General features: G+C 51.5%; 1 protein-coding gene across 4 annotated transcripts in view; it reads left to right on the plus strand.

The window, feature by feature from the left end:
• Positions 1-2,042: 2,042 nt before the first annotated feature.
• Positions 2,043-24,559, plus strand: part of CSNK1D (casein kinase 1 delta) — a 39,711-nt gene continuing 17,194 nt past the window's right edge. For 2 of the 4 annotated variants that reach the window (XR_011999209.1, XM_072745587.1), the window contains exons 1-5: positions 2,099-2,490; positions 9,601-9,711; positions 22,651-22,799; positions 23,320-23,548; positions 23,992-24,162. Coding sequence is in view for 3 of the 4 variants with exons in the window: in XM_072745587.1 (XP_072601688.1) it covers positions 2,415-2,490; positions 9,601-9,711; positions 22,651-22,799; positions 23,320-23,548; positions 23,992-24,162 (736 nt within the window). In the remaining variant the exon portion in view is untranslated. Of the gene's footprint in view, positions 2,491-9,600; positions 9,712-22,650; positions 22,800-23,319; positions 23,549-23,991; positions 24,163-24,559 lie in introns of all 4 variants that reach the window. The other 2 variants (XM_072745594.1, XM_072745590.1) reach the window with 2 other exon arrangements.

Raw genomic sequence — 24,559 nt, forward strand, 5'->3', positions numbered from 1 at the left:
ACAAGTGAATGGCAGAGCACGTGAGCACAGAGAGGATGCTGGAGCGTGCACCAGCCAGGCCAGCCCCACTCTGACTCACCCTGGACTCTGGGGAAGCAGCTGTCGTAGCACGGCCTCGGCTACCCCCACCCTGCAAGGGGCTTTAGCAACCGGAAACTAGGGAATATATTGGGGACAGTTGTAGCCTCTGGGGCAGGCCGCCCGCAGCATGGTGCTGGGGTGAGAGGCCTCCGACCTGGGCTTAGGCCCTAGTAGATGGCTCCTCAAAGAAGGTGCGCTGCTCCTGCGCAGGCCTCTTCCGGGCACTCCCCCCATTATGGGAAGTAAAACACAAGCAAGGACTTTGGTCCTGTTGTTGGCTAATTAACCTGACCAATTCCAAGCGTAAATGGGGGATATGGGCAGAACCCTGGGACCTGGGGGAGGCCCCAAGAGTTGCAGCTTCTTTTTGAGAGGACACTTAGTTCCCAGGATGGGACTGCTGGCCAGTCATCAGCCCAGGGTGGCTAAGGGAGTGGCCGGAGGTCTGCATATCCAGGTCCCTTTCTCTTCCAGTTTGTACTCATGGCTTTTGGGGAGGGGAGCAGGACACTGTTCACCAGGGAATTCTGGCAACAGGCTGTTTTTGCCAGTTTTTTTTTTTTATATATTTTTTAAAATTTTTATTTATTTATGATAGTCACAGAGAGATAGAGAGAGGCAGAGACACAGGCAGAGGGAGAAGCAGGCTCCATGCACCGGGAGCCCGACGTGGGATTCGATCCTGGGTCTCCAGGATCGCGCCCTGGGCCAAAGGCAGGCGCCAAACCGCTGCGCCACCCAGGGATCCCTGTTTTTGCCAGTTTGACGATATCCCCCCACCCTCACCCCGTAAGACTGAGAAACCAGGCTGACACGGCCACGGGGCATTCCCCGCTGCCCACCGCTCACCAGCGGCTGATCATGGTTTGCCTGGTAGCCTGTCCCGTGTCCAGGCACTGCTAGCAACGCTCAGGAATTGATGCCAGCCTCCCCAACCCGACCCCCAGCTATTTTTGGACAGGGGCTGCACTCCTGAGACTGAGTGTGGAAGAGGGGAGCCTGGGCTGCTGTGTGCTGCGGAAGGACACTCACTGCCCCCTGCGTTCCTTTCCCACCTCCCCTGGGCCACCCCGAGAGGAGGTCCTGATGGTCCATTGGCACACAGGCTGCTCTCCTGGCCACAGCCAGTCCCGTGCACAGGCCCAGCGCACAGGCCCCACGCACAGAGTAGTAGGTATTTGCCAAATGCTCCAAAGTATGCATTAGCATTATGTACTACGGTTCTCGCTTTTTAGGTGGGGTGGGGCGTAGGCCCCAGAAGCAATGACATGGAAGTCATTCCTTCTTGGCTTGGACGCTTCCCTGGAGGACTCCCTTCCAGTGATCACAATCAAGACTCCAGATCTTTGAAGCCAGGCATCATTCTGAACTTTAACATTCTTGCTTTCTTTTGCAAGAGAAACCTTCAGACGAGATACAAATTAGGTGAAAAGGTTGATTTGTTCTCCAGGAAGATGAGACTGAGAGGCAGGCCCGTGGCCTCACCGTTTGAATCCCTGGTAGCTGCGCCTTCTCCTTTCGGGTCTGACCTCGGGCTCTAGGTTTGAGCGCATAAGGCTTGAGGCGTGGGCGGGCAGCGGCGGGCAGTGCTGCAGGGGCGGGCCGGGCACACCTGAGTCCCCGGGGTCCTGCGGGTCCCTGGGCTGGAGGAGCAGACAGGCTCCGCCCCCGTCCCTCTTGCAAAAAGCACTGCCTGGGGGCCTGTCCCAGGTGTGTCGCGGGGAGTCGCTGGCTTCCCCGGCACCTGCGAGGACAAACGAAGCCCCTGCGCCAGCACGTGCAGGCTGCACGTGGGACGGACCCCCCGCAGCCCGGGGCTGAGGCTGCTGGGCAAACCGAAAAGAGGGGACCGCCCCGGGGCCCCGGGGTTCTCGAGGACCGGGGTGCGCGCTGGCCCCGCCCCGCCCCCTGGCCCCGCCCCTGGCCCCGCCCCACCGTCCGAAGCCGCGGCCCCGCCCCTCGGGCAGCGCGGCCCCGCCCCTCCGGGTTGCTAGGGGAAGTGACGTCACAGCGCGATGGCGGCGGCTCCTTCAGGCAGCTGAAGGGGGATTTAGGCCCGGAAGATCCGAGTCCATCCGCGGCGGGGAGAGGGCGAGCGGGGTCGGCGGGGGCCGGAGCAGGGGCGGCGGCGCTCGGACTGTCCCATCCGCCCCGTATTGAGGCGCTGGGAGCAGCGGGGCGGCCGGAAAGCGATGGTGAAAGCGGGGCCGTGAGGGGGGCGGAGCCGGCAGCCCGACCCGCCGTAGCGGCAGCAGCGGCGCCGCCTCCCCGAGCTCAGACCCAGGAAGCGGCTGGGAGGGCAGGAGCGAGCCGGACCCGCCGCCGCCGCCGCCATGGAGCTCAGAGTCGGGAACAGGTACCGGCTGGGCCGGAAGATCGGCAGCGGCTCCTTCGGAGACATCTATCTCGGTGAGGCGCCCCTCCCCCCCCAGCCCGGGCCGCCCCCGGACCGGCGTCCGCGCGGCCCCCCCCGCCCCCGGGTCGGGGACCCCCGCCCAGGACCCCGGACACGCCCGGACCCCGCTGCGAGGCCCCGCGGCCCGCCTCCGCCCCGGGGACCCCCCTCGCGGGCCCGCGGCGGTGACCGGGACCCACCCCTCCGCCCCGCCCCGCCCCCAGCCCCTCCGCGGGGTCCGGCCGTGCCCCGGGGCGCCTGCCCGGACGTGCGCCCCAGGCTGCCGGGAGCGGCCCTGCGCCGCCCCAGACCCCCGCCCGCTGTCCGCGCCGGGTGTCCCCCGCGGGCAGACAAAGGCCGCGGGGCGGGTGTGCGGCCCCCTGCGGCCCGGGCACGTGGGGGGGCCCGGGGGGGGTCGGGGCGCCGGCCCCAGGCTTCCGCGGCCCGCGGGCCCGTGCGACGGCGCAGCCCCAGCTCGGCGGCTCCCCGGGCTCCGACGGCGCCGGGGCGGGCGCGCGGCCGCCGGGTGGGTCCCCCGCCCCGTCGAGCGGCCCCCGAAGGACATGTTGCGCATCCAAGTTGTGGACGGGGTGCCTCCGCCGGAGCCAGACGGGGATTTGGGGGAGCGCAGACGGAGTCGGCGTCGCGGTGTGGGCAAACATTAGAGGCAAATGAAGTAGTAAAGCGCTCTCTACTCCCGAGGTGGTCCCTCTGGCCGTTACGGTTCTCCAGGTACATCTGGGGTAAAAAAAAAAAAAAAAAGGAAAGAAAGAAAGAAAAATGGGATTGGAAAGTTCTGGATCGTTTCCGGTTTGCAGTGCAAGGAAATGCACGTGTAACGTGAAGGGTCGGCTTGAGCCTTCAAGTTGGGGATTTAAAAATAACTTTTGCTGCAGCCGGTACCCCCTGGACCTGGGGACGCACAGCCTGGCGGGGCTGTGTGCGCAGAGGGACTGTTGCGCAAGTCTGGGGTAAACACGCTCCGATGTTGCGCCCAGCCCCTGCCCTGCTGCTTCTGTTGGCTGCGTACCTGTCAGAGGGGTCAGGAGTGGCTTCAGGGGATCCCCACCCGGCCTCCCGTCTTGTCACCCGGAGCAGCTGCACCTCCGGGGCTGACGGCGTTAGGAGCGCGCATGTTTGTTCATTACCGCTTTTGGTGCCTTCTCACCCCACAGAGCAAGCCTGTCCCGGGCCCTACAGATGCCTCTGATCCTGCCTGCCCTCTGCCTTACTGTCCTGCTGAGCAAAACACACTTCACAGACGTTTCTCTCCGGTAGTCTGCTGGCTGCCTTCTGAGCAGCGTTCCTTTAGGGAAATTCGCTGGGTGAATGTAAACTGTTTGTGTTATTCCCAGAACAGTAAAATTTGGCCAGAGTTTTAACCTAGGATCTAGGAGCTGTCCTGAGAAGTCCATGCATTCGTCACCTTTACACGAGCATCAAAAAGTAGGTATTTATTTCGGAGCTCTCTGTCCTCAGGTGCTAGCCAGCTCTGTGCTTTCTGAAGCTGGTGCAGGGAGCCCCGTGTGCTTATTCACCGTGGTGCCCTCTGGGCCTCCCCTTGTGTTAGGCACAACGGCGGGCGGCACCTGATGCACGGCTCAGGCTGACATGTCCCAGAGGGGTCTCTCCTCAGTCCCACACCCTCGCTCCCAGCACCCGCACGGCCCGCTGAGGTGCACTTAGGCCACAGCTGATCTTTCCCGTCAGCATGGGCTCTGGGCCCCCACGGGGGGTCCATTCAGGCTGAGTGCTGCTCCACCGAGGAGAGGTGATCTTGTTACTTGAGAGATGTGCCTGGACCGCGGGGTCCGAGGAGCCCCACCAGCTGTAGGTGAGGCTCCAAGATGGCTGCCCCAAAGACCACGGAACAGAATGAGTCATCCCTACCGTAGTTCCTCCTCTGTAGGTAAAGGCATTAGTTGGGGAATTGCATCCTCATATCTTGAAAATGGTTAGGTTCCATGTATTCTGCTGTGATTACAATTTAAATCACTTCTGCTGCTGTCATTTTACTATTGATCAGAACACTTGACTCCTCCAGGTAGGCTCCCTGTGTTGTGATCCTGCATTTGGGGTCTTGGATTTCTGCCTGGGACGTTGTGTGCTTTCAGAGGTTTGAAACTGCGAGGAGGGGAGGCCGTCTTTCAGTTTACTGAGTGCCTCATGGACCAGGAGGGCCCGGTATTGGCCTGCCTTCCCGGCCGCCTGCTGCATTAACATGGTCATGCGGCCCTGTGCCCTGCCAGTTATTCCAGTCCATCCCACATGGCCCTTTTAAAGATGGGCTCTTTCTCCAGTGCCTGGACTTGAGAAAGTACTGCACTTGGGCCACGATGGACCCCAAATGTGCGGTCCCCATCTTCTGTTTACCTCCAAGCTTGCCAGATCCCGAAGGCTGTCAGGGAGGGCAGGGTGCAAAGGCCTCAGAGTTCCTGTATTCTGTGCGGTACATGCTTATGCGAAACGTTGCCTGTACCTGCTATTGCCAGTGGGCATAAGGCAAAGCCTTCCCACTCCTGTGTCTTCATCAACTTTAGCTTCCACGTGCTTTGGCCCCTTGCTGTTGGAGGTGATGTCTTGTGAGGCACTGGACATCAGAAGCCCTTTCATTTGCTGGCAGTGTACCTCCTGTATACCTGCTAATAACATTTGAAAACAGGGAGGGCGAGTTCTTACTGTGGACCACATGTTCCCAGTGTGACCAGTAGAGCTGAGGGAAGAAGAGGGTGTGTGGAGAAGAGTGCTAGAGCCAGGCGGGTGGTGGTGCTACAGTCAGCACAGACCCTCTTCAGTTCATCCAGTGTTCCAGAGTGTCTACAAGCCCCCGTCCTCTGTTGTCATCCATGTTTGTCTTGTAGAGGCTGGCGGAAGGGTCCTCGGACCCACCTACGCCCCTGTCTTTCATGATTGATGGAATGTAGGTTTTCTTCCTGTCCGTGTTGGCCTTTGGGGTCACTCCATTTATCAGAGGATGGCCTCCTCTCTGCATGTGTTACCTGGATGGACTGTGCAGCCTGCTGTCGTGACGTACAGGAGCATCTTTAGAGAGCTAAAGTTTAGTAACCTCTTCATACTCGATTTTCACGTTTTCCCCTCTCACGGACTTTCCTTTTTCTTCAGGAACACCATGCAAGGATGTCTGGCACACAGTAGGGGTTCTAGAGTGGTGGCTGGCTGGCCAGCTGGCTGGGAGAGAAGACGAGTTGCCTGCACTGTCTGAAGCTTTCCTAGTCACCTGGTTTCGTTCTTTAGGGTGGTAGCTTAAGCTTTGAGTGTCCCTAATGAGAGGTTGTGATCCTGCATCAGTTGCCTCGTCAACATTTGCCCTGTTTAGAGTGACCTTTGCCTGACTGCCCAGAGGCCTCTCCCTGTTTCTTTGATAAGACAGTCCTCATTGGGAGTTGGGCCTAAGGACAGCTGTCCCAGGACAGACTCAGGCTTGGGGTTCGGTTCACTTAATTCATCGTCTGATTTTGTCTGCTCAACTTGAGAGACATAATTTTGTTTTCCTAGGATCACCACTAATCTTTGTCTAACAGAATAACACCCTTGCCTAGAGAGAGGAACTCTTGTTTGACAGGGTGAGGCTGCTTAAGCTGCTGGAGGGGCTGAGGTTGTTAGCGAGATAAAACTGTTTTAAGTGTAAAGGGACCCTGTGGATTGACTGCCTTGTGAATCTGAAACCCAGTGCTCAGTGGGGTCTTCTAACTTCTTGTTCCCTATCTAGAAGTACTTATAGAAGTTGTGCTGAAGGAACAGGTTTTGTAATTACCAATCCTTCATAAAACATTACTTTTTTTTTTTTTAAGATTTTATTTACTTATTCATGAGAGACAGAGAGGCAGAGACACAGGCAGAGGGAGAAGCAGGCTCCACACAGGAATCCCGACACGGACTCGATCCCGGGTCTCCAGGATCACACCCTGGGCTGACGGCAGCGCTAAACCGCTGAGCCACCTGGGCTGCCCCATAAACCATTACTTTTGTAAAGTAAGATTAAATGTAGCAACATCGCTTTGCTGTCTGATCTCCTAGATGCTCTCTTGCTGCCCTGTATTGTCCCCCCCCCCCCCCCCCCCACCTTGGACAGGTGGTGGTTTGAGCACTAGACTTGGAGCAGGACTGCCAGGGAAGCATGAGGTGTGATGGCAGCCGTAGGAGGTGGGGCAGGGCTACAGGGCCCTAGACCACTGGACCTTGGTTTTGCCTGTGATGTTTGTTTCTCATGGAATGCACAGTGCTTGAAGCTGGGCTCCTTGGTACGTCTACCCGTTGGGCACAGACCTTGCTGGGAAGCAGTCCAGAGTGTATGCTATTATCACATTTATTTGCAGAGCCCAAGCCCAAGCCCAGCCCCTCTTTGGTTCATCAGACTTGAGGCAAGCTTCACAGTTGTGATCTTAGGGGAGGCTGGCCCTCTTTGTTGGTGTGATCCTGGGGGAGGCTATCTCTGTTGCTGGTGTGATCTTGGGGGAGGCTGGCTGTGTTGCTGGTGTGATCCCGGGAGAGGCAATCTCTGTTCATTGGTGTGATCCCAAGGAAGGCTGGCTGTTTGCTGGTGTGATCTTGGGGGAGGCTGGCTCTGTTGCTGGTGTGATCCTGGGGGAGGCCGGCTGTGTTTGCTGGTGTGGTCTTCGGGGAAGCTGGCCCTATTTTCTGGTGTGCTTCTGGGGGAGGCTGGCTGTGCTTGCTGGTGTGCTCTTGGGGGAGGCTGGCTGTGTTTTTGCTGGTGTGATCTTGGGGGAGGCTGACTCCGTTGCTGGTGTGGTCCAGCAGGAAGATTGGCACCATGATAGGAGAACAGGATTCAAATTGAATTTTAGAGTTGCTTACGGTTATTTGTCTCCCAGACTGTCCTGTCAGTATTGCTGGATTGATGGCCAGATGTTTACATTATCTGCCACAATAGGGTGGAGCTAGAATGTTCTCTGCCCTCTTGAAGGTGGTGGTCTGGGAGGTAGTCTGTTTGGTCCAGGCTGTCTTGTCAGTGAAGACCCGCTTCATGGCAAGGGTGACAGTGCTGACGTAGTTGGCGGAGCAAGAATGCTCTCACTAAAGGCTCCACTGCTCATGCTTTGGGGAACAGAGTTGCTGATGTAACCAGTAAGCTGAGTCATCCATTTCTCTGTGTCTCCTGGGCTGGCGGGTTCAGCTCGGAGTCCAGGTCCTCACAGGAACTCCCAGTGCATTTCTCATTTGCACAGTACATTTACGATGAAGTCATTTCTCTTGTAATTGGATAGATCATCGCAAATGCGGGTAGGAAGAACAAAATGTATTACCTGTCTTCTTTCTGAGTGCCCAGAAGAATCTCTGGAATGGTAAATGAGGTTCTTAAATCTAGAATGGTCACTTGCAGTGGTCAGATGCTGGTTATTCCCATGGTTTTGGATTCAAGCCCACCAGAAGCCCTGTACTTCTTGGAGCCATCTGGGTAGTCTAGAGGAGACGTTGGGGGTTCTTAGGTGTTTAGTGGACACATGAACAGCAGCAGGCAGGGTTCCTGCAGGCTGCTTGTGGTTTTAGTGCCTTTGTCTGGGAATCTCAAAGTGCTTTGTAACTGTTAACGCACCCTCCCTTGCAAGCGTCTTGTGAAATAGACTGCACTTCTTCCCCTGAACTTGGGGAGAGAGAAACCAGTCAGTTGAGGTTGCTTTGTCCAATGCTACGATCTCCTTGGGAAGGAAATGTCCTGGGCCTGTCGAGCTGCTGGAACCAATACAGATAAACATACTGCTGAGAAGGATTAAACTGGTTTGTACAGCAGACATCCTTATCCACAGGGGACATATTTCATGACCCATAGGGGATACCTAAAACCATGGACAATACCAAACCCTACGTATACCTTGTTTCTTCCTAGACATACTTACTCATGATAATGTTTATAGATTAGGTATAGTGAGAGATTCACAACAATAGCTAATAATAAAATAGAACAATCATAGCAGCATATTGTAAATAAAGTTCTGTTACTGGGGTCTCACAATAATCCTACTGAGCTGTACTCCCCTTTCTTGTGACCCTGTGAGGTGGTGAAGTGCCGATGTGATGAGGGGCGGGAAGGAAGTGATGCGGGTGTGTGACGTGGCGTGAGGCTCCTGCTGACCTGACCTGAGGGCAGGCACAGGAGCATCTGTCTGTAGACCGAGTTTGACTGCAGATAAGGGACACCTGTACTTACAAGGCACCTGGGGGAGAGCTAGGTGTAGGTTAAGACTCTTCCCTGTTTTCTTCAGCTAAAGCTTCTTGAGGAAGGTTTCATGGGCACAGCTTTGGGTCATATGGGAGCTCAGGAACATTTGTGTGTGAAGCCTGGGGCAGGGCGTTGTCATATCTGCATTTCCTTAATTGAAGTAAAGCAGAGATAGAACATAGGCTGTTATCAGGAGGTATTAGCTGATGTTTTGTTGGTTTTAGCATAAAACTAACAAAAGGTATGTGACAGGTACATGTTGCATAAGTGTCATTTGGGCTCTAAAAGGGAGTCCACCCTTCTGGTCCAGTATCAGTAAGAAATGCACAGTAGTGTCCTATTCCCCAGGAAGGGAGAAGGTTGCAGAGTGTCCTTGGGGGAACCAGCTCCACTGGAGAAGTGCCTTGACTGTTCTGAGATTTATGCGGCTCAACACCCAGGGTGGGTGGACTGAAGCCGTGGGTGTTTGGTAGAAAGGAAGGCCCCCACCCACCCACCCACACAGGCCTATCCAGGCAGCATGGAGAAATGGGGAGCACACACAGTCACCCTGGAACTGCTTCACCCTGGGTAGGTGAATACAGGGGCCAACCACCAGCTGGTGGGACAGGAAAGTTCAGGGCAGAAAAGATGGGAGTCCTTGCAGAGAGAAATGCACTGCCCTGTCTCTGGGTCCCCTATTGACGTGATCAGAGTGGGGACATATGGAAGTGGGTGAGGGAATACTAAATAAGACTTTTCTATACATATCAAAAACTTCCTGCTTCAAAAGTGAGAGTAATGATGGTTTTTCCACAGGGTTTGTCAACCACCGACACCCATCTCACAGGGGAAAGCGGAGCAGAAGGTCTGTGGTGTGTTATAGTATTGCGTTAGGTGGTGGACACCAGATTATTAATGTTTGTGGTTTTTCTCTTTTGCCAAGGTACGGACATTGCTGCAGGAGAAGAAGTTGCCATCAAGCTTGAATGTGTCAAAACCAAACACCCTCAGCTCCACATTGAGAGCAAAATCTACAAAATGATGCAGGGAGGAGGTATGCCCTTTACCTGTTCAAAGGAAAACCAGGGTTGTATTTGATGAGGGAGAATGGGTCATGAAGCATAGCCTCTGGTTTATTTGGGAAAGGGAGGGAAACGTCCATACATGTGACTCAGTCATGTGGCTTCCTTCAGCTACCAAGAGGCCTACTGAAGGCCTCGTTCAACATAAAGCATGATTGTCTATTTTTCCGTAGCCTCATGTTAACTAGTCGTGTCTTTGAACTCAGGGTTTGTGTGAATTGTGATTTTTCAGGCACACTTCTGATTGTTAGGTATGCCACCTCGGTCACATGGTTTGCTCATAGCTTTGGTGGGGAGTCACTTCAGACGCTTCTGAGTGAAACAGAGTTTGAACTCCGTGACCTCTCTGTCCCTTTCTAACTCAATTATTGTCCCAATTCTTCGAAACCTTCTCTTGGGCCTAAGGGTATCTGATGTCTTGATCTCAGAGTCTAACTTTTAGAATTCTCTGGACTTCAAGATAGTTCAGCTAAGGGAGCAGGTGGGGCTTTTCTTGGGCGTCTCAGAGTCCTGAAGACACCGCAGCATTAGGAAGGACATGTCCGTGCTTTGCCCCAAGAAGCTCCCTTCGGGAAGAAGGCTTTGTGTCTGAAGAATGGCTGCACTTCATCCTGTTAGGAGACCCTTCGTAGCAGAAGGTTCTGTGGTACTTTCATAGTTTGGAGTGCTCTCGGTGTCTTGCAAATGAAAGCTTGTCTTCAGAGTCTGAATTGTGTTTTTTCAGGTGAGAAGGGAGGATTGGTGATTTCACTCTGGCATCTTTACTCCACAAAAGTGGTTTAATCTGTGTTGCTACCAGCAACCAACATTTCTTGCTTTACACAGCAACACATGTCTCATACATATCAGAGCAACAGAAACAGTCCTGCAGGACGCATAACAGAAGAGGTCCAGGGTATCCCATCTCGGCTTTCTGGGGGCCTGAGGAGGCCATCGGTAAAAATGTCCTGGCCCCTGTGGGCCCCAGGGAGTGGACAGCAGAGGACCCAGCCATTGTGTCTGCCCTCTGGTGACCCTCAACAGAAGGCAGGCTTCTTAGGCATCAAGGACAGTCTACACAGCTTATCAGGTGGTGATGAGAAGGAGATGACTCGGGATGTGGCCTTCGTGGTTGGGGAGGGCCTGATGCTGGGGGTTGAATAAAGCTTCCAGTTAAAAGTTGTGTTGAGTGTTAACAAGCAGCATCTCTGAGAATTTGCAAGCTGGAGGGCCAGAGGGCAGAAGGAAAGAAGACGGTCAGCTGATACCCCAATAGGAATTGGATAAGAGAGACTGGACAGAGAAGACTTTATTCCCTCCAGGATGGGATTTCTCTGTCCCTGAACCACAATCGTCTGCGGCAGGCCTGAGGGCCCAAGCTGCAGCATCGCATCTCACTTTGAATCCTTGCGTTAAGATTTATGCCCCTTCTCTTGGGCCCTAAAAACCTAGGATCTTCTCCCTTCTGGCCATCCTCCACGTGTAGATTGAGTTTTACTCCTGTTTCAAATGTGCACTTAATGGATATTATCAAGGTGCTTTAAAAAAAAAAAAAAAGGTAAAGATATCAATTTTTGAAAAGAGATGATGTCCAGAAACGCAGAGCCCATGATTCTGGTAGTGTTGTGTGAATTTCTCCTAACCAAGATGAAGCCGTCGGGGCTGCAGACAGGATGCAGGGGTCCTCTTGCTGAAGGTCAGCCTTCTGCATTACATCTCATGCAAATACAGAACACTTGGTTGTGGTGAAGGGACAGCAAGTATCTCTGACTGTGGTTCTTAGGTGCTTTTAATGCTGCATCCTGGGCTTGCTTGCATGTGCGGATATATCATAGGAGGGAGCTGAGAGACTGCCATGCATTCTGTAGCTTGCCGTGCAGGGTTGTGTAGACCCTGCCTGGCCCGTGGCGGTGGTGCTGTGCCTGGCTAGAGAGAGCGGCACTTAGGCAAGCAGGCCGCCTAGGGGAGGAGTCGGTCTCCACTTAAACTGGCCTGTCTGCTGCCACTACAGTCCTGTGCAGAAACATGTCAGCCAGCCTTGTGTCCTGACTGAGGAAATAGATATGCAGACCGTTGCAGAACTTGCCCGAGGACAGAGATTTGAACCTGAGCATCGTCATGCCCAGGCCACTGCTGCATAGCAGCTCTGCTTCTGGGGAGGCATGCAGCTGCCCTGCCTGGCAGTCAGCACTGTGCCCCAGAAGCTTCTACCTGCCACAAGTTTGCTGGCAATGGTGGATTAAACACCTGGAAAAGCAGGAATAAACCTTGCTTAGTTGTGTTGGTAAATGACTTGGGGAGACATTATGTTCTTCTCAAAATGCAGTAGAGTGCCAGGTCCTGCTTAGACATCAACTGCTCTTTCCCATCTGGATGTCTCCAGGGTGGCTTTGGACCATCCCTTCTTTGGTGGCCTCTCAGTAGAGAACATTTGTTCAGTCCACAGCTGCTTCTGGTCAAGGCTCAGGGCGGGTGTGGTGTGTGGGAGGGTGGAGTGGGCCATTTGTATAAAATCTGGGCTGGCAGTGAGGGTAAGCACTGAGCACGCATGGCCCTCACGGTAGAAGTGGCTGAGTCCCCCAGTTCCCTTCTCTCGTCCTGTGTTCTGGTCAGTTCCCATAGCAGAGAACATATGTAATATGTGGGGACTGATCCTAAAGTGAACACTCCTTGCTCCCACCTACTTGAGTGGCGGCAGGACCCCAGCCCCACCTGGTGCTCGCGTACCAGTTCCAGTGTGCCCTGAGGGAGAAGCCATGGTCCAGAGTTTGCCCCTGGCATCCTTGCCTAAGGATTTTTGTTTCTCTGCCATCCCATAAGTAATTTGTTTTTGAAAGTGTAATGACCTTGTCTGGAAACATTTGGCAGTTTGTTTATGGTCGTTTTAGGTTTGAGTTGCCAAAAACTTTGTGAAAATTTGTATTTATTTGCATTAATGTCAAATACTGGAATTTCTCATAAGTAAAAATGGAAAGCATATGCCTGTTCCCGTCGCCTGGTTTTTCACCCCCAAGCAGAGATTTTGGTATCTTTGGACTCCCATCAAGTGTTGAGAACTACACGTAGTGACACTAGGCCACCCATTTGCCATGTGAATGGCCCGTGGGTGGGGGTAGCATGCTGGTCACTGCTGCCTTTGCCCTACCAGCCTTGCCTGCTCCTGCATGGGCCCGGCAGTGGTGTGCATTTCCACGTTTCTGATCGTGCTGGCACCAGAGTCCCCGTCTGCGGACAGGCAGTGGGAACATGCTTGTGATAGCTTTATGGCTGATTGCTTCCTGGGCCCTCAGCACTTGATATCTAGACTGCTCAGGACAAAGCAGGCTACACAGAAAGCTGAGCATCTTCTCACCAGAGAACTCTTGAGAGCAAGGGTGCTCTGCCTTTATTGCATTCTCTCTGCTCCCTGATGCTGGGTAACAAGACTTTGGGATCAACCACTAGGAGAAAGGGTGCTGCCATTGGAACACCTCAGCGGTGTAAACAGACTCCGGGCGTCTTTGAGTCACATCTGCCTCACATGTGCAACATATGAACGTCTTTGGTATGGTTTTCACATACCGTTCAACTTTACTTTTGACCCCACGTGCTCCCAAGATGCCCTGTGCTGACATGGCTGCTGTTTAGTAACCTCCTGTCCCTAAGCAGTTCGCTCCTGCTTCTGGCCTCTTACTCTTGGGGACGGTGCCTCGATAGCACCCGATCATGTTTTCTGGTGCACAGCCTGAGAGTGGAATTGTGTCTCAGGGAGCAGGCAGGCCCTTGGCCTGCAGGATGACGTCGGGTGCCGCACCTGCCTGCAGGGACGTGTCCCCCCAGGATGGTCAGTTATGCAGGTTATTTCCCAGCTGCCTGGCATCTGAGCTTCTGTTGAAGCCACATCCTCTTTGGTCTCGTCATCACCATTCCTCTCTAGCATGGCACGGGGTCCCCTTTCTAGCTCCGAAGACAAAGAAGAGCATTTAAAAATAAGGGTGGGATAGGAAGAAATAAAACTTTGTTATTTGTAAAGGAATGGACCTCGGTGGGTAGCTGGCTCTCACTCTACACATATCATCGGTTCACTTCATTACACCAGTACCAATCCGTTAAAGATGTCTGTGTCCCCCCAGGTACCATCCCATCTCTTCTGTATCTTCTGAGGGGAAAGGAAAGGGTTGGTGTGTGTGTGTGTGTGTGTGTGTGTGTGTGTGTGTGTGTGTGTGTTACACAGCAGTCGCAGATCCCACCATCACATCTGTATGCTCCAGGGATGGCGTCACTAAAACTAGGGGCTCAGTCTCCTGCAATTCAAGAGCAGGAGGAAGCTTGGGAGAAGGCAGATAGGCACAAGCTTCTCTCCTTCCCCAGAAGTTCAAGATTCCACAGAAAACTTTGGTTTCCTGCATTAAACATGGAGTTATAGTCAACCATATCCTACTAAACCGTCTTGTGGCCCCTTTGACATGCATGTCTTAAACCTTCAGGGACGCTCCTGAGTAACTTGGAGGTCCAGTCATCTTCCCTTCTTGGTTTCCCAGCCCCCCACCCCACACCTTTTCCCTAGGATTAGAGACTGAAAGAGGTTTGATCCCTCTAAATACAGCAACATGTTTGGCATGAATCACGACAAAGAACAGTTTTGACTCAGGAGGTTGGGGGCAAGGGATGGAACATTTCTGGCTTCTTCAGAATTTTGTGCGAATCATTTAAGCATTGTGCAGCCAACCCAGGAATTGTAAGAGTATACGAGCTTTTGAGTGGGACAGGGTGGGTAGAGAAAGGAATAAGGTAGGAAGGAGGCAAGCTTTTAAAACAGAAGATTGGCCCAAATAGGAAATAGAATAAAGGGGCACCAAGAAGAGATGGCTCAAGGGATCCCTGGGTGGCGCAGTGGTTTAGCGCCTGCCTTTGGCCCAGGACGCGATCCTGGAGACCCGGGATCGAATTCCACGTCGGGCTCCCGGTGCATGGAGCCTGCTTCTCCCTCTGCCTATGTCTCTGCTTCTCTCTCTCTCACTGTGTGCCTATCATAAATAAATAAAATTAAAAAAAAATAAAATAAAATAAAAAAGAAGAGATGGCTCAAGACCGACCCCTTCAACATATATACATACATACTTAAGTTGGTGAACAATAAAACCCCAGAAGAACATGGAGAAAGACCAGCTCATTCTGTTTACACAAGCCAGGCTGCCTATTGATCACCCACCCGGCACCTTGTGAGTCCTCCAGGCCTAACAGACACAGTGATTCAAGGGAGTGGCTAGAAACCAGAATGAGGCACGGATGGTCCCAGTACACTCCATCATACTCCCCACCATGGCACTAACCACTGCTGTGGCAGGGTGCTGGCCCTGGACATCGAGGTCTCTGGAAGCCCAGGTAGGAAAACCCAGCATTGTTCAAGGTTAAGGATTTGGGGCTTTGCTTCACTTAACCCACTGAGCCACCCAGGTGCCCCTGGGGCTTTGCTTCATACACACACACGGACCCTGATGTGCTGGTAGGCTGGACTGAGCCAGTGAAGGGAGCCCATGTCCTGAGATTGGGGGTCCAGAATGGGAGTCCATTGCTGGTGCAGACCAGCATACCATAGTCGGGGCTTCTCAGCGCCTTTTGACCCCTTTGTACCACCTTTCCTGTTCAGACCAATGCCCAATCTTCTAGGAGAGAGACATCAAGTCACAAGGCAGCCCTGGTAAAATGGGGTGGTTCCTGCGCACCCCAAGTAGTTTTGCACGCTGGGGAAACGGCAGAGCATAGTCCCGCTCCAGAGTCCTGGGCTGCTGCTGACCCCCTCCCTGAAATGGCTTTGCCCCGAGAGAGAACGCGGTACAGAAAGAGCATCACCGAGAAATACGGGAACGTAAAACCAGAATGCTTATTACATCAAGAGCAGTTAGAAGCCATCAAGATCCGTCATTTATACAGGGTCAGGGCAATTGGAGTCCTGAGAATGTGGGACCCCGGGCGTAGTTCTTTGGGACAGTGAGAAGTGACCTAGTGCCTCTGAGAGCGATGCCTGTGAGCTTACAGCAGCGAGTCTGCAGCTGTGGCCCGGCCACGCTCCTGCTCCAGAAAGCCTGCCCCACCTCCAAGAGTCCTCCCCATGACTGAGAAGTGCCCGGAGTAGAGGATTAAGAAAGCTGTTCATGGGCGTTCCTGACAAAGATGCTGTAAATGTTTGCGTAGGTATTTGCGTGGACGTTCATTTCCTCTTCTCATGGGTAAATATCTTTTCTAGGAGTGGAATGGCTGAATCAGAAGTAGGCGAATGCTTTTCCCTTTTAATAAAGTCCAGCTGCTTTCCAGGTGGCTGTCCCATTACGTTCCCGCCAGCAGTGACAGGACTTTGATGGTTGGTGTCTTTCAAACTGTCTGTGTCATCTGTTACTGAATTTACTGACATAAAACTGTTTATAATGTTCCTCTACTAGCCTTTAAATAGACGTAGAATCCATTCAATATTGCTAATTTGTGCCTTCTCTTATTTTTTCCTGATCAGTCTGATTAGAGGTTTATCAAAAATCTTCTCAAAAAACATGTGGTTTCAGTAATTTTTCTCTTTGTTTCTTTATGTTCCTTTCCCTTGATTACTGCTTGATCATTTTCATTTCATCTGTTTACTTTGGGTTTAATTTGCTATTTTCTGAGGCATTTGGTTGCTATTGATTTTCCCTAGGTGCCCCTAGAGCAGGTCTCATAAACCCTGATGTGTTGTGTTTTCATTTTTATTTAGTTCAAAAAACTTTCTAATTCCTCTACTGATTTCTCCCTGATAGGCGGGTTATTTTAAAGTGTATTATATAGCATCCAAATATTTGGGGGTTTTCCGGAGAGCACTCTGTTATTTCTGACTGAATTCCATTGTCATCTGAGAGCATACTTCGTACAACTTGAATCCTTTTAACTCCAGGCCTGTTTTATGTCTGTCGTTGGGTCTATCTTGGTAACCAGCCCAGGTGTACTTGAGGAGAGTCCGAGGGCCTGTTAAGGACACCATCAAATTGTGTGTTTTGCCAGCTTCCTTGCAGCTTTACTTCACATGTTTTAGCTCTGCTATTAGGTGCACGAATGTATGGAGTGGTTATATTCTCCTGACAAGTAAGGCCTTTATCCTTTTGAAATAATAGGCACATCCCCAGAAATGCTCTCCATAGCCTGCTGCACCCTTTGTGAACCCAGTTCCGTGCAACCTTCTGTCTAAAGTTGGTGTCCTCCTTAGAACCTGTTGTGTGCAGTGTTGGGAGGACTTAATGCTTGATGTGGTTCCTGACAGGCCAGGTTTGTTTTTTTGTTTTGTTTTGTTTTTTTTACCATCTTACTGCTGGTTTTGGTCTCCCCTCCTCCTTTGCCTGTTTTTGGATTAATCAAGTATTTTATTTATATTTCTTTTTTTTTTTTTTTTTAATTTTTTTTTTTATTTATTTATGATAGTCATCACAGAGAGATAGAGAGAGAGGCAGAGACACAGGCAGAGGGAGAAGCAGGCTCCATGCACCGGGAGCCCGACGTGGGATTCGATCCCGGATCTCCAGGATCGCGCCCTGGGCCAAAGGCAGGCGCCAAACCGCTGCGCCACCCAGGGATCCCTCTTTTGTTTTTTAAGATTTTACTTATTGGGGACGCCTGGATGGCTCAGCAGTTGGGTGGGTGCCTTTGGCTCAGGGCGTGATCCTGGGATCCAGGATCTAGTCCTGCATCGGGCTCCTGCAAGGAGCCTGCTTGTCCCTCTGCCTATATCTCAGCCTCTCTCTGTGTCTCTCATGAATAAATAAATAAACCTTTTTAAAAAAAATTTTTTGGGGATCCCTGGGTGGCGCAGCAGTTTGGCGCCTGCCTTTGGCCCACGGCGCGATCCTGGAGACCCGGGATCGAATCCCACATCAGGCTCCCGGTGCATGGAGCCTGCTTCTCCCTCCGCCTGTGTCTCTGCCTCTCTCTCTCTCTCTGTGACTATCATAAATAAATAAAAATTAAAAAAAAAATTTTTTTTATTGATTTGCAAGAGCACGAGCAGGGGGAGGAGGAGCAGAGGGAGAAGCAGGCTCCTCACAGGGAGCCCAATGCGGGACTTGATCCCAGAACCCAGAAGGCAGACATATGCTCAACCACTGAGCCACCCAGGTGTCCCAAATAGGCATTTCTCTTAAAGGGATTTAAGTAATTTTTAAAAATCTTAGATGTGAGGGACACCTGGGTGGCTCAGTGGTTGAGCTCCTCCTGCCTTTGGCCCGGGGTGTGATCCTGGAGTCCCAGGATTGAGTCTCGTGGGCTCCCCACACGGAGCCTGCTTCTCCCTCTGCCTGTGTCTCTGCCTCTCTGTGTTTCTCATGAATAAATAAATAAAATCTTTATATAAAAAAAAAAGATTTATAAATCTTATATGTAAACTTCTGTTATTTCCAGTGCTTTCCATCCTTTTGTGTGGGCCCACACTTCTGCCTGGCATTGCTTGCCTTCTGCCTGAAGGGTGACCGTTCCCATATGTAGCAGTGCAGGTCTGCTGCTGATGGATTCTCCAGCTTTTTTATATCTGAAAATCTGTTCATTCATCTTGGTTTTTGGAGGTTTTTTGTCCTCGGTACTTGAAACATGTTGCCCCACTGTGTTCTTTTAGATGCCTCGTTTCTGACGAGTCTGCAGCCATCCTGGTCTTTGTCCTCTATATAATGTGGTTTTTTTCCCACTGGTTGCTTTCAAGATGCTCTCTCTTTTTTTTTTTTTTTTTTTTTTTAATTTTTTTTTTTTTTTTAAATTTTTATTTATTTATGATGGTCACAGAGAGAGAGAGAGAGAGAGAGAGAGAGGCAGAGACACAGGCCGAGGGAGAAGCAGGCTCCATGCACCGGGAGCCCGACGTGGGATTCGATCCCGGGTCTCCAGGATCGCGCCCTGGGCCAAAGGCAGGCGCCAAACTGCTGCGCCACCCAGGGATCCCCAAGATGCTCTCTTTATCACTAGTTGTGAGTGATTTTATTAGCAAGTGTGGACATTTGTGTGATGTTCTTTGTGGCCCTTGTGTGTAGGGTCGGCCTAGCTTACATCTCTGGGTTTGTTGTCTTCATCCAGCTACTTCCAACATCTCCGGCCCTCTCCTCCCTCTTTCCTGAGTGCTCCAGTGATATAAGTATTAGGTGGCTTGAAGCTGTTCTTGCTGCTTTTCCAGTAGTATCTGTTGCTATGCCTTCGAGTCATGCGGCTTTTCTTTTGCACCATCTAATCTCAGACACTAGTTCTCATCTATAAAAGTTGGATTTGAGACCTTTTTTTTTAAGATTTTATTTATTCATGAGGGACACAGAGAGGCAGAGACAACAGGCAGAGGGAGAAGCAGGCTCGCAGGCTCCCTGTGGGGAGCCCGATGTGGGACTCAATCCTGGAACCCCGGGGTCACAACCCGAGCTGAAGGCAGATGCTCAGTCACTGAGCCACCCAGGTGTCCCAGATTTGAGTCTTGTATAAATTTTCCATGCCACCCCTTTGTACCTTTTTTGACATGGAATATAATTAGAATATATAATAACTTTTAAAATATTTATTTATTTATTTTTAGAGAGCACACAAAGGGAGAGATGGGGGGGGGGAGAATCTCAAGCAGACTCCTTGCAAAGCACAGAGCCTAACACAGGGCTCAATCCCATGACCTTAAGATCAAGAGTCAGACATTTAACTGACTGAGCCACACAGACACCTCTATAATAACTTTTTTTTTTAAGATTTTTATTTATTTATTTATGAGAGACACACACAGAGAGAGAAGCAGAGGGAAAAGCAGGCCCCATTCAGGGAACCCAATGTGGGATTCAATCCCAGGGCTCCAGGATCACGCCCTGGGTGGAAGGCAGGCACCAAACTGCTAGCCACCCAGGGATCCCTATCATAACTCTTTTTTTTTTTTTTTTTTTTTTCCTATCATAACTCTTATTGTGCTTCTCTGCTAATTCTAACATCTGAACCAGTTTCAATTGATTGTTCTCAGTGTGGATGTTTTCCACTTCTTTGCATACCTGGTAATCTTTGGACGGCAGACGTTGTGAATTTTACTTGCTCACCTGCTTGGTATTTTATTCTGTTCCTCAGGTTCTTTCTCTGCCTAGTTATGGGATGAAGTCAAGTTATTTTTGTCTGTTCAGTTTTTGCATTTCTGCTGACAGTTGAGGCAGGAAGGGGGCAGCCTATGGCCCACGCAGCTTGTGTCCCGTCTTTCAGGCCTGGGTGTTGTTCATTGTCTCATGTTCAGTGTTTTAGAAACCATTTTTCCACATGTTCTGAGTTATGTTCAGTCTTCTTGTTTTTGTGGGTGTCAGGGCAAGTTAGGCCCCCATTACTCCATCTTGGTTGATGTAGAGTAACTTAATAATAGTATCTGCTTCTGACTCAGGGTTTCTTATACCAAACACATTACTCATAATGGAAAAGATCGATATGTTCATCTTTGTTAGAATTTCTCATCAAAAAGCTCCAAAAGAAAAAATATGCCTGACATAAAAGCAACAATGGTTTAGTACCAAGAATTTTTTTTAAATTTTATTTATGTATTTGAGAGACAGTGTGCTTGCACACTCGCACAAGTAGGGGGAGGGGCAGAAGGAGGAGCCAACTCCCCTCTGAGCAGGGAGCCTGACACAGGACTTGATCCCAGGATCCTGAGATCATGACCTGAGGTGAAGGCAGATGTTTAACTGACTGAGCCACCCAGGAGCCCCAGAACCCAGAATTTTTGAAGAACGGCTATAAATAGGCAAAAGACTACCTGATACAGAAATTGCAAAAGACATAGGTAGACATTTCAAAGAAGAACAGCGTGTGGCCAATAAGTATATGGAAGAAAGATCCAAATTGAGAGTTCATTGACACATTCTCTCACACCCACTGCATTTTGATGAAGAGTCAGCGATCTGCCTCCACCAGCTCACTGCTGGTGGGTGTGTGGAGTGGGCTCTCCGTCTTAGGAAACAAGGTGACATTATCTTGCAGAGTCAGACAACTTGTGCTCTGTGTTTGTAGGCATGTGCCTCGGGAAACAGGATGTGAACAAGAATTTGGTGTAGAAGAATTTTATCCGGGGACATGAATAAGGGTGTATTTAGTAGCACCGTCTGTAATGAAGCAAACCCAGATAGTCCAAAACATCTATTCCAAAGAATAGATGAATTATGATCTGTTCTCCAAAGGGAAGACTATACAGCAGGCATACTTCTTAAAAAGCAATGTAGGGGGCACCTGGGGGGCTCAGTGGTTGAGCGTCTGCCTTCGGCTCAGGATGTGACCCTGGGGTCCTGGGATCGAGTCCCACATCGGGCTCCCTGCAGGGAGCCTGCTTCTCCCTCTGTGTCTCTGCCTCTCTCATGAATAAATAAATAAAATATTTTTTAAAAGGCAGAAAAACAATTAGAAATATAAAATTCCATTATATTAGTTTCTGGTGTATAACATAGTGACTTGACAGGCCTCTATATTACACGGTGCTCACTATGGTGGATGTGGTCACCGTGTCCCGATAGTATTATTGACTGTATTCCCTGTGTACTGTACTTTTCATCCTAGTGACCTTTTTATTTTGTTCTTTTTCTTTTGGACTTATTTTATAACTTGAGAGATTGTACCTTTTAATACCCTTCACCTATTTTGTTCCATCCTCTCTGGCAACTCTACCACTTTACTCTGTATTTATGAATGTTTCTTATTTGCCTGTTTTGTCCATTAGATTCTACATAGAAATGGAATCCTATGGTATTTTTTTTTCTTTGACTTATTTTACTTTGCATGATATTCTCTAGTCCATCCATGTTGTCTAAAATGACAAGACTTCATCCTTTCTAACGGCTGAATGTTAAACAGGCATCCTTCTTTATTAAAAGCAAGGGAATGATAAAGTCCTGGATGGGTCATACAGGAGTGAGCGATGGGAGTACAGGAGTGAGTGGAGAGAGGTGTGTAACGGTAGGCATAGTTATGAGGAATGACCTGGGTCTGGGTAGGTGGTGGGCTAAAGACCTTTGCTTCATTCTGCTGTGTAACTTAGCTATTTTTTTAATTTGTTCTCATGAAACATGTAACACGTTTTTAAGTAATTAATTTTCAAAGTGAAAGGGAGTTGCCTAGTTGGTATCACAACTTAATAGAAAGCTGAACTAAAAACTTAGTTTTGGTCAAGGGCCCCAGCCCTCAGTGTTCACAACAGTGACGGGGGACTTAGTACAGATGAGAGTAGAAGGTGGATACCCACAGGCCCACATCCCACCAAATAGTGATTGAATGAGTAGACGGGAGGGAAGATCAAATCTGAGTACTGTATGTAGATGCTCTGCCCTCAAAAAGCGGAGCAGGACCCCAGCCCATACGGGCCCGCATGGTCTTCCCAAAGAGAACAGTCACATGCCCTGAGGACAATGAACACACCCCAGCCAGGGGTCACGGCCCATCCTCGGTGATGAGCAGGGACCCCTGAGTGACACGATGAGAAGCCTTCAGCTCTGTGGTCTTCCTCCCCAAACCCATCGCCCAGCGTGAGACGTGTCCCGATGGAGGGAGGGTCCCAGCACCCCCAGAACTGCTGGGCCACCTGAAACCAAGGATGGGAGAGCCAGCATGGCCCAGAGGCGTCCGGGGAAATGTGACGTTCCGGGCGGAGAGAGGGTGTGACGGGAACCAAGGAAACCTGAACAGAGTGTGGACTTTGGTTAACCACAGGGAGCCTGTGTTGGTCCCAGATTCGGATAATCCGAGGGCGGGAGACGCGGGGCGGGGCAGATGGGGACTCAGCTTTTTTCAGAGGAGCCCTTCTTGGTCTGCTCACTTCCCCCCTCCCCCCACCCGCCACTGGCCTTCCATTCATTCCTTGGTGTCACTTCTAGCCGCTGCCGGCCTGGTCTTGGCCTCATGGTGTGTGTCTCGTGGGGTGTGTGCCAGCGTGCAAGCACAGGCATGGCGGGTCTCTCTTGCAGTGGGCATCCCCACCATCCGGTGGTGTGGTGCAGAGGGAGACTACAATGTCATGGTGATGGAGCTGTTGGGGCCGAGCCTGGAGGATCTCTTCAACTTCTGCTCGAGGAAGTTCAGCCTCAAAACTGTCCTGCTGCTTGCTGACCAGATGGTAAGAATCCATTTTTCTGAGGTGACAGGGAAGCTGGGCTCCTGACATGTGCTTGCTGTGACTCAGAAATCTGGCAGCTCGTTCAGGGGCTCTTGTCCTTGTCTTATGCCTGTTAGTGCCCAGGGACTGAGTGAGAACATTAATCTTTGGTGCAGGATCATGCGTGCGGGCTGGGCTTGGAGACCACCCCACATGGCTCCAGTTCCCTCAGGATCCTGTGTGTGCTTCCTGGTGGGACCCTGCAGGAAGGACTGCTAGTGTAGATGCGTGTCTGGGAGTGGTGGTCCCATCAGGCTGCCGTGGGTCCAGCCCCCTGAGAGCCAAGGAGGGAAAAAGCCCGGGCCTGGTTGGGGTACTAAAGGTGGTCCAGTCAGCATCCTTCCCTGGTTGTTGAGTTACTCAGCTCTGGCCGAGGGCTGCAAGACATGCAGCTGAGGGCACGGCCCTCACTCTGCCAAGCAGGTGCCTTTCCCGAGGCTGCTGCTGGGATTCGATCTTGTCATTACTTCCCCACCTACAGATTAGTCGCATCGAATACATTCATTCAAAGAACTTCATCCACCGAGACGTGAAGCCAGATAACTTTCTCATGGGGCTGGGGAAGAAGGGCAACTTGGTGTACATCATCGACTTTGGGCTGGCCAAGAAGTACCGGGATGCCAGGACCCACCAGCACATCCCCTACCGCGAGAACAAAAACCTCACTGGGACGGCGCGGTACGCCTCCATCAACACGCATCTTGGAATCGGTGAGCCCGTGGGTGGTGGGGTCTCCTGTGCCCCTGCTCACTAGGATGCCTTGGGCATGTCCATCTCTTGGCTCAGGGAAGGGGCAGCCCCCCGGGGGAACCCTGGGAGTGGTCAGCATGTTTGGCATAGAGGCTGTCATCAGTGCTTTGTGGCAAAGGCTGGTTCTCCAGACTCTGGAAAACCCTCTGTGAGGTGTGGTGGGGGCAGGTGAATGATGGTTTGGGCTTTTTGACAGTCCTTGTAACGTTGGGGTCACTCATCCAAGGGTGTCACAGTTTCCTAAGGGCACGTCAGGGACAGCTGCTGGTGAAACAAAGAATCCAAGAATATTTTTCTGTGGTTTCAAAAGTTCATTTTCACAGTAAGAGTGTGTCTGGGCTCTCGGCACTGTGGCTGCAGGCACACACATGCTGTCCTTGACCTGTTTCCCATCTTTTTCCAGAACAATCTCGAAGAGATGACCTGGAGTCACTGGGCTATGTGCTCATGTACTTCAATCTGGGCTCTCTGCCCTGGCAGGGGCTGAAGGCAGCCACCAAAAGGCAGAAGTATGAACGCATCAGTGAGAAGAAGATGTCCACCCCCATTGAAGTGCTGTGTAAAAGCTACCCCTGTGCGTGTCCTCGAGTGCAGGCGCCGGGCCAGCCCGTGGTCTCCAGGGTCAGGGAGGGCACTGGGAGCCAAAACAAGGCACGCCCCCTGAGGCCAACTCCCAGACAGTGAAGAGTGGGGTCAGTGGCCTGTCCTTGAGCTGGCGGCAGCCTTCTGTCCCCAGCGCTCATTTACCTTCCGGGGCCATGACCCAGGGAGTTTCCCTTTGTTCTTGTGGAGAAATGCCCCAGCTGAAAGTAAGCTGTGCTCTGTAGTGCTGGGTTTCCTTAAACGAAGGTTCCTCCCAACGTGACCAGTGTTTGTGATGCCGCGTCTCCCGTCTTAAGTGTGCGACCACGGATGTTGGCAGTAATGTCAGTGGCCAGGCGGTCAGGTATTGCTAGTTAGCACTGAGTCTC

Source organism: Vulpes vulpes, chromosome 2 (assembly GCF_048418805.1).
Source record: "Vulpes vulpes isolate BD-2025 chromosome 2, VulVul3, whole genome shotgun sequence".
Taxonomy (NCBI): domain Eukaryota; kingdom Metazoa; phylum Chordata; class Mammalia; order Carnivora; family Canidae; genus Vulpes; species Vulpes vulpes.